A 12,986-nucleotide genomic window follows, 5' to 3' on the forward strand; every position below is an offset into this window, starting at 1 on the left:
ATAACTTCAGAGGGCTGGAGAGATGGCTCAGTGGTTAAGAGCACTGACTGCTCTTCCAGAGGTCATGAGTTCAATTCCCAGCAACCACATGATGGCTCACAACCATCTGTAATGAGATCTGCTGCCCTTTTCTGGTGTGTGGGTATACATAATAAAAAAATAAATCTTAAAAAAAAAGATAACTTCAGAGTCACAGAAGCTGACATTGGGGTAATCAACTCCTTTTCACGAGCTTGATAGCAAGTCTGAATGTGCAGGCCAGCCCAAGTTACCTGCCAACCCCAGGGCAGAGCAAGGTCAGTCCCACCTAAACTCCTCCTGGCCTGAGAAAGAAAGTCCCCCGAGGAAAGTGGAATCGATGCTAGTAAAACTGGAAATAGCCCAGGGGTAGTCAGCCCCTGCTCCATTTCCCACAACAGCCTCCGTATCCTGAAGGACGTGGTTCGGCCTTAACTTGTGCACTTTGTGCTAATCCTCCTCCATCTGTTTACCTACCCCATGATGTACTTTCTGGGCACCCTGCTTGTGGCAGGCTGCTTTACCTCCAGCTCCCAACAGCACTACCTAGGAAGTTGGCTGCAGCCCCAAGTGGAGCCACCTGTTCCAGCCCGCCTCCCCACCGTGCTCTTTGCAGAGTGGTAGTCTCGTGAGCAGGGACCTGCAAAGACATAACAAGGAAATCCTGTGTAGGGCATGAACATAGGTCCTAATAGGGCACCCACTACTCTTACAGGGGCCAGTGGGGTGATTGGGGCTGTACGCTTCAATGGAGCCAAGCCCTAAGACGGTGCTGCCATAGGGCCAGGGAGCATCGCATTTCAATGCTGTAAAACAGGAGTGGGTCAACATGGAGGGAGGTGCTGGTGGGTTTCTTGTGGTCTCTAGGGACAGCATAGTTCTTTCTTTGTTCTGTTGGCTTAGAAATGTTGGATGGGAAGCAGGGTCTCCTGTTGTCAGCTTTCTCTGATCCTGCCATGGCTTGCGTAGAAATCTCCTTTGTCCTCTCTCTGTTCCTAGCTGGAAAGATGCCAAAGATAGAATGATCCAGACAGACTATTACAAAATCCTCATCCCCCGTGGCCAGCCCCCTACCAGAGGAGGGTGTGGAGGCCGAGAAATGCAGGCCCCTTTCCACCTTGTCTGAAGTCAGAGAGTTTGGGGATTGACAGGCATAGTTGCACATCCTAATTCAGGATGTGACTGCTTGGTTCTTTTGAAATTAAGAGGGGTCTGTGCCATCCTGACAGATGGTCAGGATATGCAAACATACTTCTGCTCCTTCTTAGTAACTGTGAGGTCACCTGGGGAGGGGCGGCCTTCAGGATTGTGATCTGGAGCATCTCTGCTACCTAGACTACAGAATGCTGTGACTATACGTCTCAGAGTGATAATGTGATTGACTGTGTGAGTTATCCTTTTATCAGGTTAGTAAAGCCTTTTGTCATCTTCTCCCCACCCCCGTTTATATTGGGTATAAAAGCTGTGGAAAAATAAACGCAGATCAATTTCAGGATTGCAGTAATCACTGGAATACCCTCCCAGTAATATTCTATGTTTTCTGTCTTATTTTTATGCATCTTCATATTCTTTACTTACTATTTCTTCAATTCCCATGCCCCAACCTTGGAAAGAGGTGATTTTGTCAAGGCTGGTCCTTGACAGGAGGGAGAGCAACTTCTCTCGCACAGTGGGAAGCAGAGCTAGTGATGCCCTTGACCAGGAAAAGGTCAGTATGGGTGAGCCCCTAGCCCACTGGAAAGGCCCTCACCCTAGGACAAGCCTGAGGTGTGAATGAAGTCAGATCTAGGCCAGAGCTCTGGGTATTGTGTTTTTCAATCCAACTGACTGTAACACGGTGGACAGCTCGTCTTGGTCAGTGCTCTATTGCTGTGAAGAGACACAATGACCACGGCAACTCTTACAAAAGAAAGCATTTAATCGGGATTCGCTCACAGAGTCCATAATTAGCTTGGTGAGATGCATGGCGACAGGAAAAGAGAGAACTCTGGGACTGGTTTGGACTTTTGAAACCTCAAAGCCCACCCCCAGGGACACACTTCCTCCAACAAGGCCACCCCTACTAATAGTGCCACTCCCTAGCGGCCAAGCATTCAGATCTAAGAGCCTATGGGGGAGGAGGGGGAGCATCCAGCTTTCTTCCGTCCAAAGATTCCACATTGTGTTGCCATGCCCATTCCTATACCCTGCACCTAGGTGCAGAGGGACGCTAGGTGCCCAGATTTCCAGCTGATACCTCCATACCAACTGGATGAAGGGTCTGGGTAGGTCTAGACCTGACATACAGGTCCCTGAGGTAATCATTATTTTCTACTTTGCTGAGAAATTCCTGGGCACTCTTACAAGGATGAGGCAAGAGTCAGGGGTTTGCCCAGCCTAAGAGGAAGGTAGAAATGGGTGATAGGGGGATATATCTCTCAAAACCTCTGACCTCCAATGGGAGCAGAGATCTCAGTAGACCCTATCCAGGTTTTCTACAAATGGGTCCCTCCAAGTTAGTGATGAGGCACGCTGTGGCTGGGTGGGAGACTTCTGATTCTGACCTGAGCCTTACTGCCCATGAGACTGGTCCCCCTCAGGTTTTTCAGGAAGACTAGGACATAGTCTAGGAAAGAGCTCTGTGGGTGTGTGGGATCGTACAATCATCTATAACACAAGACGTAGGACCCAGTGAATATTTTCCTTTTCCTTTCCTGGGTAAGGTTACCTCGAAGGTGTCATGAGGGGGTCGGAATCCATAGGACGGTTGGCTGAGACCCCCCCCTCACCTCCCTGTTCAGTACACAGTCCTCAACAGCAGAGCTTTCAGCACCAGGGGGGTCCGGCTTCACCCGTCGTCGTTAGGCAGGCAGGCCTAGCCAGGTGACCTGTGCCAGGGTAAGACTGCAGTGGTCCTGGAGTGTGATCCTTCTTCCCTTTCATCCGTGGAGCAGCACAGCCGTTGTGCAAGATGAGTTGTTTCTGTCTGGTTGTTTTGCGTTTTTTGAGACTGGTCTCAAGTTTGCTAAGTAGTCAAGGATGATGGCCTTGACTTTCTGATCCACCCTCCCAAGAACTGGGATGACAGGTCTCTAGGGTGTTTGTTTTATTTTTAATCTTGTTTTCATTTTGAGGATCTCACTAAATTACCCAGCTTGACCCTGAACTCATTTGGTAGCCCGGGTGGGCTCTCTTTTAAGCGGCTTGGATTCTATAGACCTGCACCGCACGACGCAGGGTGGGCTTTTTTGCAAGGGGCGTTTTCTTTGGTCCTGACCCTCTTCACGCGCCAAAGAAGGGAAGGAAAACCGATGGGACGGAGAAGGACGAGTCAACCTGCAGCTTCTCTTCGGGTGTGCAGTTAATTCCCACCAAGCCAAAGCCTTGAGGATGCCAACTGTTCCAAAGATGCAAGAGTTCAGGGTGAAGTTACATTTCAGTCCTCGAGCCTAGTCCCTTGGTCAGAGCGGGGGCCAGCATCAGATAGAGGGACCATCCCTCAGGGGTCCTCATCGATTGTGGCCAGGGCCTGTCCCCTGCCCACGGTAAGTGGACTCTCGTGCCGTGGGGTGCGGTCCAGCGAGGGTTAAGGGGGCGGGGACGCGGGGCAGCCCCGCCTCTGCCGCTGGGTCCGAGAGCGCACTGGGCGTGGGCGTGGGCGTGGGGCGGGTTGGAGCCCGTGGCGGCTAAGGGCCCTGCGCGGGGCGGGCACGGGAGCGGCTGGGGCGGCGCGGCCCGCGTGACCCTCCGCCGCTCCCCGTGCGCTCGCGAGCCCGCGCCCCGCAGCGCCGGCCCAGCCGCAGGATGCGCGCTCCGCCGCTGCTGTTGCTGCTGGCCACCTGCGCGCCGCCCTCCGGCGCCGCTGTGGTCCCGACGCCGCCGGGCTGGGAGCCGGCTTCCGACGCTCCCTGGTGCCCCTACAAGGTGCTGTCCGAGGGCCCCGAGGCGGGCGGTGGGCGCCTATGCTTTCGCAGCCCCGCTCGGGGCTTCCGCTGCCAGGCGCCGGGCTGCGTGACGCTGGTCTCGGCGGGTGGTTCTCTGCGCGCCCACGTCCTGCGCAACCGCAGCGTGTTGCTGCAGTGGCGACTGGCTCCGGCCGAGGCGCGCCGCGTGCGAGTCTTCGCGCTGAACTGCTCGTGGCGTGGCACCTACACACGCTTCCCGTGCGATCGCGTGCTGTTGGGTGCCTCCTGCCGCGACTACCTGCTGCCCGACGTGCACGACAGCGTGCGCTACCGCTTGTGCCTGCAGCCGCTGCCGCTGCGCGCCGAGCTCGCCGCCACCCAGCCAGAGCTCGCCGAGTGCGTGGAGTTCACCGCCGAACCGGCAGCTATGCAGGAGATCGTGGTGGCCATGACGGCGGTGGGCGGCTCCATCTGTGTCATGCTGGTGGTCATCTGCCTGCTGGTGGCCTACATCACCGAGAACCTCATGCACCCGACCTTCCGGCGACCCAGTCTGCGCAGGCAGTCCTGAAGCGCAAGGCGACCCGCCCATCTGGGTTCCACCTGCCTAAATGTGCTGAGACCCTAGGCCCTTACCCTGCTTCCCTCTCATTCTCTCTCCCTCTTTACGATGCCCTTGGAGGGCCTAATGGAGACTAGCCCATGCAGGGACCTTGTCATCATCCACGACCTTGCCAGCCCCAGCTGGATGTCTGCTTTCCAGACTCAGGCCTCAGACTGGCCATGGGGCCCAGACTAGAGTGTCAGCCGCGTCCAGGGATCTTCCCCATCTCTAGAGTCCTTTTCGGGCCGGCCAGAATATACAGTCCCTCTGTCAAGAGCCACTCACTGGTACCCAGGATCATCAACCTGAACTTTCTTCCCGTGCCAGGTTGTCAGAGCTTGGTCGTGATCGTTGCCTGGTCCCTTTGTGCTTCGCAGAGGGGGAGGAGTGACCTCTGGATCCTGTACCCACCCCACCTTACCCAGTGGGCTTAGGTTAGCTTTGTGCCTTAGTTTCTCTGCCCCACTGCAGGAGCCACCCATCATCCCTCAGCTGTCCATAGGGAATTGTGGCTCTGAGACTGGCTGGCTTATGCATGCTTCTGGCCAGAGGCCCACTGAGGACACACCAGCTTCGAGATTTTCAGGAGTCTGGGGCAGGGGTTCACAGGTCCTGTTTTGTCTTCCTATGTGGGTGTCCGAGAAGCCAAGAGCCATGATGTAGCTCAGCAGACTGGGCCCAACGTCCAGCTGCTGCATCCAGGGGTGAGTGCCCTCCACCTTAGGAGGCTGGGGATTCACCCTTTTCCTTTCGCTTGTACTGCCTTGATTAGGACTTTCCCGGTGGTTGTGTGTGTGTGTGTGTGTGTGTGTGTGTGTGTGTGTGTGTGTGTGTTGGGGAAGGGACTGTTTGGGAGGGCAGCTGAAGGGATCATGAGGGCTTTAAGGAAAGCTGCCAGCCTTGTCCAGCCAGACCCTTAACTGTGGTCTGGATCCCAAGCCTCAACCAACTTGAGACCTCAGTGGCCACACAGCCACAGAGCCACCCCTGTCCTTCTTCTACTAGAGAGTGGAGAGCCTGAGATCTGACCCCAGTGACGTTGCCCCTCCATCTGAATGGGCAGAGGTTGGCCGTGCCTACCTCCTGGCACACAAAGGCACCTGGCTGAGGTCACCCAGCCATCTGATGATACTGGGCACTGGAAAGGGTAAGGCTCTGAGCACTGGACTTGACCCTGGCTATTTTCCCTCCACTCGCACCCCAGCAACCACGATGACCTGAGCCCTGGCTGGCAGCACTGTACCCTACCTCTCTGTCTTTGCTCTGCCTGCTCCCCAAGAGGCACTGGTCAGTTGCCAACATCTAAATGTCCATCACTCTCAGACCAAAAACACTGTCTTGTGTGTTTATTTGGGATGTTGGAGGGAAGGTGATGCGGGTAAGGGAAGGGCCTCTCGAGCATCAGTCCAGTGGCTGGCCCTGAACCTTTCCCGGTGGGGATGGGGTGGGGGTCAGCCCCAGGCAGTGTTCACTGAAATGATGACTTGACAGTTCTGGCAAAAGGACAGGTAGGGTGTCCATAGCTTGTTTGTCCACCCCCAGACCTTGGGAAAACATCTCTTCCTAGGCCAGCCGTACTGGGCATGGGGGTGGGGGATGGGACTGGCAGTGGTTCGAAACAGCCTCAACATACAGTGATGAGCCATTTGTACTGTGAGAAGCAGCAGTCAGGCAGCACTAGAAAGGGGTACCCTCTCCAGCATGGGGCTACTGCATGAGCCACTCACTCTTCACCTGGAATGTCCTTGAGACTCTTGTGCTCCTGTGACCCCGAAGAAAGCAAAAGCACAGGCAGGAATGAGCCAGCTCGGATGAGTGACTCATCTCGAGGGGGTGGGAGAAGGGTTGTGGGTGTACGGATGTGCCTGCACTCATCTGAGGGGTGGAGGACATAGCAGGCTGTCTAGACAGCCAGGACAGAAATGGGAGGAGTTTGCAGTACAGCTGCTGTTCTTTGGGGGACCTAGGCTGTTTTTATGAGGTGTATTCTGGTGTCTTCAGCCAGCATGGACAGAAGTTGGTGTTCTGGAAGTGCCGTATCTGAAGTACCGTAGTGTCCAGCTTCTAGCTCCCTGGGCACAGTCTGGTGCTAACATTCTATGTGACCTCCTTTGGCCCTCAACAGGATTCAACTGTAGCTCAGTGTTTAGAATGCTTTCCTAACACTGAAAAGGTTCTGGGTTCAGTCTCCAGCACCGTATAAATTGGGAACCATGGCAGACATCTGTAACCCCAACACTCAGGATGTGGAGAGTGGAGGATAAGCAGCTCAAAGTCAGATGAACGTGACGGTGCATGTCCTTGATTCCAGAAATTGGCCAGAGGCGTGCAGATCTCTGCATTCCTGACCAATCTGGTCTACAAAGTGAGTTCCAGGACAGCCAGGAATGTCACACAGAGAAACCCAGTCTCGAAGAACCAGAAAAAAAGTCACTCTCAGCTATATGTTGTTTTAAAGACCAGGGAGAAAGAAAAACAACACTGTAGATCTTAGCGCGTAAATGTGGCTAGTGTGACTAAGGAAAATTTTGCTTTTCAGATAGGGTTTCTTTATGTAGTCCTGACTGCCACGAAGCTTGCTCTGTTGACCAGGCTGGCCTTGAACTCCCAGAGATCTGCAGCTGGTTCCTGAGCTGCTGAGATTAAAGTGTGAGACTCCACCTCCTGAGTCTTGCAGGTGTGTAGTACCGCCGCTCCTGCCTGCCTTCACAGTCCTCTTCCTCTTCCCTCTTTCTCTCCCTCCCTGCCCCTCCTGTTTTATTTTTTGAGACAGTCTCTTGTAGCCCCGGATAGTTTCCAACTCATTAGTCAAGAATGAGCTTGAGGGGGCTGGAGAGATGGCTCAGAGGTTGAGAGCACTGACGGCTCTTCCAGAGGTCCTGAGTTAAATTCCCAGCAACCATATGGTGGCTCACAACCATCTGTAATTCAATCGGGTTTCCTCTTCTGGCATGCAAACAGAACACTGTATAAATAATAAAAGAAAAAAGAAACTATTTATTAAAAAATGAGCTTGAACTTTGACCCTCCTTCCTTGGCCTCTCAGGTGCTGAAGTAATTGATGTCCCACAGGACATAACCTTATACAGTGCTGGGTATCAGATCTAATGTTTTGTATCTAGGTAAGCATTCTACCAACTGAGTTTCATCCCCCATCCCAGTTTTGAAGTTTCTAGTTATACCTTCAGCTTCTCTGATCTTCTATTCTACAGGGAATAGTTTACCATTAATCCTATCCAGTGCCAGGTGGTGGTGGCACACGCTTTTAATCCCAGCACTTGAGAGGAAGAGGCAGGGAATCTCTGTGAGGCCAGCCTGGTCTACAAAGTGAGTTCCAGGATAGCCAATGCTGTTGTACAAAGAGACCGTCTCAAAACAACAACAAAATCATGCCCAGCACCTTTTTTTCTATTTGATACACAATATGTATCATAAAAGAACAAATTAATTTAAAAACTACAAAATTTAAGATAGGTGTGGTGGTTCAAACATATAGTCCCAGAAGATGGAAATGTGGAGTCAGGAAAATTAGAAGTTCCAGGGCAGTCTTGGCAATTTGAGACTGTCTCAAAAAACAAAACACAGGTTGGTGAGAAAGGCACACTAGGCAAAGGACCTGTCAAGCCCGAGGATCTGATTTGATTCCGAGGATTCACACAGTGAAGGAAGTGCAGTAGTTTCTAAGATTGTTGTCAGCCCCTGCATGTGCATGGTCCGTGTGCACACACACAAAATAAAGGAATGTAAAAAAAATTTAAATCTCTGCCTATGAGCCAGGAAGTGGTACCACACACCTTTAATCCCAGCACTCGGGAGCAAAGGCAGGCGGATCTCTGCAAATTTGAGGCTAGCCTGGTCTTCAAGAGCTAGTTCCAGGACAGACTCCAAAGCTACAGAGAAACCCTGTTTCAAAAAACAAAACAAACCACAAAACAAAAAACAAACAAGCAAACAAAGTCTCTGCCTATTGCCAAACATGGTGGAATAGTCACATGACTTCATCACTTTGTAGGCTGAGGCAAGAGGATTGCTTTAACCAGCCAGGTTACAGAGTAAGCTCCTGTCTATGCTAGGGATTAAATTTAGGTCCTACATGTTGGTCAAATGCTCCTTCCACTGAAGCTGCGCCCTCATCCCCTCAACAGTTTTCCTTCCTATGTTTCTCCTTCCCTTCCTTTCTTCTTTTATTTATTGTTGAGACAAACTCTCACTGTGAAGTCATGGCTGTGCTGGAACTTGCTAGATAGACAAGTCTGGCCTAGAACTGACAGAGATTCCCCTGCCTCTGCCTCCAGAATGCTGGGACAGAAGACGTGTGCCACAATGCCTGGCCCCTTGACATTTTCTTAACCCAAATGCATACACACACACACACACACACACACACACACACACACGCAGGCTGGGCATGGTGGCACATGCCTGTAATTCCAGCACTCAGGTGGGGGAGAGTGAGACAGGAGGATTACAAATTTGAAGCTAGCTTGGGCTGCACAGTGAGACCTTGCCATAAAAGCTCAAAAGAAAAAAAAAAAAGGAAAGAAAACCTCTTCTCTATTCTATCTGCAGGTACTAACTCAAGCAAAATAAAAGTATTTGTACAAATTGTTCACACACATATAAGGTATCTGTAATAGCCCGAGACTAGAGACGAGACAGCCCAAATACCCGACTGCAGATGACTGAACAAAATATGCTATGTTTAAACAATGACAAGCAACATGGCAATAAGGAAACTTGGCATGGTGGCATGTGCCTCTAATCCCAACACTTGGGAAGCAGAGCAAGTTCAAAGACTGCCAGGGTTACACAGAAAAACCCTGTCTCCAAAATAAATAAATCAAAATTAAAGATAGGCACTGGTGATGTGAGGGAGAGGGTCAGGAACTCAAGGTAATTATCACATATATGTTGACTTTCTTTGTGTTTGTTTGTTTTTTGAGACAGAGTTTCTCCGTGTAACAGCCCTAGCTGTCCTGGAACTAGCTCTTGTAGACTAGGCTGACCTCGAATTTACAGAGATCTGCCTGCCTCTGCCTCCGGAGTGCTGGGATTAAAGGCATGCACAGCCACCACCACCCAGTTTATATATATGGACTTTGATGCTAGCCTGGACTACATGATACTTTGTAACTCTAAAATGCACAAATTATAGTAAGAGGAAACACTGTTACTGCTGTCTGGGTAGTAGTGAGTTGTCTGGGGAGATGACTGAGTGTTGGAAGAGGGGAAGGCAGAAAAGGTTACAAAGTGGTATGAAGAAAAACATGTTTTGTTGATTTCGTAGGTATAGTCATATATCTAGAAAGATAACCCAAGTTTTTTCACTTAAATGCTATATTCGTGATTTACTAGGTTTTATTATTCTGGCTATAAAACATTGTTCTAGCCAGACATGGTAGCATTTTAATCCCAGCACTTGGGAGTTTGAGGCCAACCTGGTGTGCAGAGTGAGTTCCACACCAGTCAGGGCTACATAGAGAGACCCTGTCTTAAAAAAAAAACACACACAAAAAAAAAACAACACCAACTGCTCTCGGTTTGGAGAATTGGCTCAACATTTAAGAGAGAGTTGGTATTCCAGAAGATCTGGGTTGAATTTCTAGCACCCATGTGGTGGCTCACAACCATCTGTAAGGATAGTCTCAGGGATTCTGATGTTCTTTTCAGGCCTCCGGGGGCTCCAGTCATACACACACACACAGAGTTTTTCAGGTTAGGTTTCCCACATCATACTTTTTAAAAAATATTTTTATTTAACTTTATTTTATGTGCATTGGTGTGAAGGTGTCAGATCCCCTGCAACTGGATCTTCAGACAGTTGTGAGCTGCCATGTGGGTGCTGGGAATTGAACCCAGGTCCTCTGGAAGAACAGTCAGTGCTCTTAACTACAGAGCCATCTCTCCATCCCCCCACATCATACTTTGAGACAGTGACAAAGTCCAACTCTGCAGTCTCGGTGGGTTGAATACCCAGTGTGCCCCGAGCTGTGATGTCACTTCAGCCCTTGCCTTCAGTACGATCTGGGAGCACTCAGGTGAAGACCGATAAAGAGACAGTAGCTTTTGTTTTGCTTTGCTTTAGAGATAGAGATCAGGTAGCCTAGACTGGCCTCAAATTCTCTGTAGCTGAGATTAACCCTGAACTGATTCTCCTGTGCCCATGACCTAAATACTGAGATTATAGGCATGTACCATCCTACCCAGTTTGGGACAGGTCTATGCATAGTAAAAGATGGGATGAAGATGGATGGTAGAACTCTTGTTCAGCATGTGTAAGGCCCTAGGTTTCATGTATGTGTGTATGTATGTATGTACGTAAGCATTTATACATGAACTCCTTGAGGGCTCAGATTCTATAAGCAGAGCATATAGCTCCGAAAAGAACAATCAGAAACACATGGGCAGGTTGAATGTAGTGTTGGGGGCAAAGGACAGTGGGGTGAGGAAGCAGGAAGGGAAGGCTTTCTGAAAGAAGGGCATCAGTTCTACTCAATCAGTGACTAAGGTGACTGAGCTATAGCTGGGCGAGCAGGGCAGGTGTCTACTAAAGAGACAACAGATGGGAGCAGCTTGTGCACCACAGAAAAAGGCATGGGATGAGCAGGTATGTAGCTGTTCAGCCAAGTTCCAAGACAGAGCAGAGAGGGGAGAGGTTGGTGTCAAGACAGTAATGCCTTGGCTGTGCTGGGATTAAAGGTGTGCACCACCACCACCCGGCTCAATCCTTATTCTCAAATGACTGCCCAGTTTCACTTTGACATTCTCAGTTTGGTAAAGATTCCTTGGACATTGATAACTATTCCTTGGTCCCACATACAGGTTTTTTTTTAAAAAAATTTCGTTTTGCTTTCGTTGTTTAGACAGATTCTCTCTACCAGCCAGGTGGTGTGGTACCTGCCTTTAATTCCAGCACTTGGGAGGCAGAGACAGACAGATCTCTGTGAATTTCAGGTCAGCCTGATCTACATAGGGAGTTCCAGGGCAGAGCTATACATTGAGACTGTCTCAAAATACCAGAAACAAAACACAACAATAACAACAACAAAAAAAAAACAACCAACCAAAAGCCCAAAACAAACAATCAAAAAGGTACACCATTCCTAGCAACGGGATCTTAAAACAGTAAATATTGCAAAAGTGGGGAACGTGTCTTCATTCATGCCTCAAACCCCCAAGTCTGACAAAACAAATGAATGGTTCTTCCTTTCTTCCCTGGGGTTTTTTAGGGTTTCTGTGTAGCCCTGGCTGTTCTGAGTTAAAGTAATGGGATTAAAGGCATGCACTGTCACCTGGCTCACGTGATTCTTTATACTGTCCCCTTGACCGCATTAGAGAGGCCCTTAAGGATTTTTGGCACCTGGTTTTAACAGAGTCCCAGACTTTAGCACTGACTGTTGGCATGCTAGACACCATTCTGCCCTAAACCTCGCACATGGGCCCCGATACCTACCAAAATAGAAACAAAGATGTGTTCCATAGTTCCAGAAGAGTCCCTAAGAAAAAGTCCCTAAATGTACTAATCTTGCTTTTTGGCTTCTGTAGTTCTGCTTCTTGATAACTGAAATGTGCCAACCAAGATATGTGTTTTGTACACAAAAGACAGAGCTGTAAGGCTCAAGGCTACATGATTTGGGAAAGTTCTCTGTGCAGCCCTTGGGCAACAATAAAGACTTTCATTTTGTCACTAATAGTGTTAGTGTGATGGTCTCTGGTGGGCTTATCTCAACATTCTCAAACGTTTTCTTCTCAGAAACATGAACAATGATGGCAGACTTCACTATCAGTGAGTATGGTGCCCCCACCACAAGGCTTCTGAGTTTCTTCCTCTCCAACAAGGGCCTGTTTTCCACCCATGCCCCCAGATCTGTTGTCACAGATACTCAGACACAGGTAACATCTATGTCCTTGTTTCTGTTTCATTCTGGAGAAAATCCGTGCATTTTAGTGAAATCTACAATTTAGTGTGAAGTGTCACTAATATTTTGGCGTGGGTGTGTGAGTTTACACGGGTTGGAGAAATGAAGACTCAGAGAAGCACTGAGAATGAACATAGCCTCTGCGGCTGCAGGGGGCTCAGTCTGGGTGAACTGCAGCTCCTTACTTTCTCCTCTCAGCTCCTTTATTTTTTTCCTGTATTTACACTTTACTAGAAGATTTCCATATCTCAAAACAAACTGATAGAAGCTTCCCAGCAATACAATGCCAGTTGCAAATACCTGTTTCATGTGGTACCACGGTTTTCTGGTTTTCTTCTAAATCAAGTTTTGCATAGGCTTTGTATCTGTGGGAAACTCTCAGCCAGGATTCACATAGGACAACAATTTGTAACTCAAAGTAAGGCCTGGAGCTGTGTGAAAACTCCAGAGCTAGACCAGGTGTAACCCAGCAGGGTTTCATGGCTAGTGGAGGTTGCTTGCTGTCCCTCTGGTGCTGGGCCCTAGGGACATTCTACCACAGATCCCCTTTTTTCCTACACA

General features: G+C 49.7%; 1 protein-coding gene across 1 annotated transcript; it reads left to right on the forward strand.

Annotated features, from left to right (window-relative positions):
- The first annotated feature begins 3,645 nt into the window (after positions 1-3,645).
- Fndc10 (fibronectin type III domain containing 10) lies at positions 3,646-12,195 on the forward strand. The gene is made up of 2 exons (XM_075945284.1): positions 3,646-5,210; positions 5,514-12,195. Exon 1 carries the CDS (start codon positions 3,802-3,804, stop codon positions 4,471-4,473), a length of 672 nt encoding a protein of 223 aa, XP_075801399.1. The 5' UTR covers positions 3,646-3,801; the 3' UTR covers positions 4,474-5,210; positions 5,514-12,195.
- The last annotated feature ends 791 nt before the right edge of the window (positions 12,196-12,986 follow it).

This window comes from Microtus pennsylvanicus, chromosome 13, assembly GCF_037038515.1.
Source record: "Microtus pennsylvanicus isolate mMicPen1 chromosome 13, mMicPen1.hap1, whole genome shotgun sequence".
In the NCBI taxonomy this organism is placed as follows: Eukaryota; Metazoa; Chordata; class Mammalia; order Rodentia; family Cricetidae; genus Microtus; species Microtus pennsylvanicus.

Bases quoted from the DNA above. Each gene is read 5' to 3' on its own strand.
- Fndc10 (XM_075945284.1), top strand. From the start codon at position 3,802: ATGCGCGCTCCGCCGCTGCTGTTGCTGCTGGCCACCTGCGCGCCGCCC.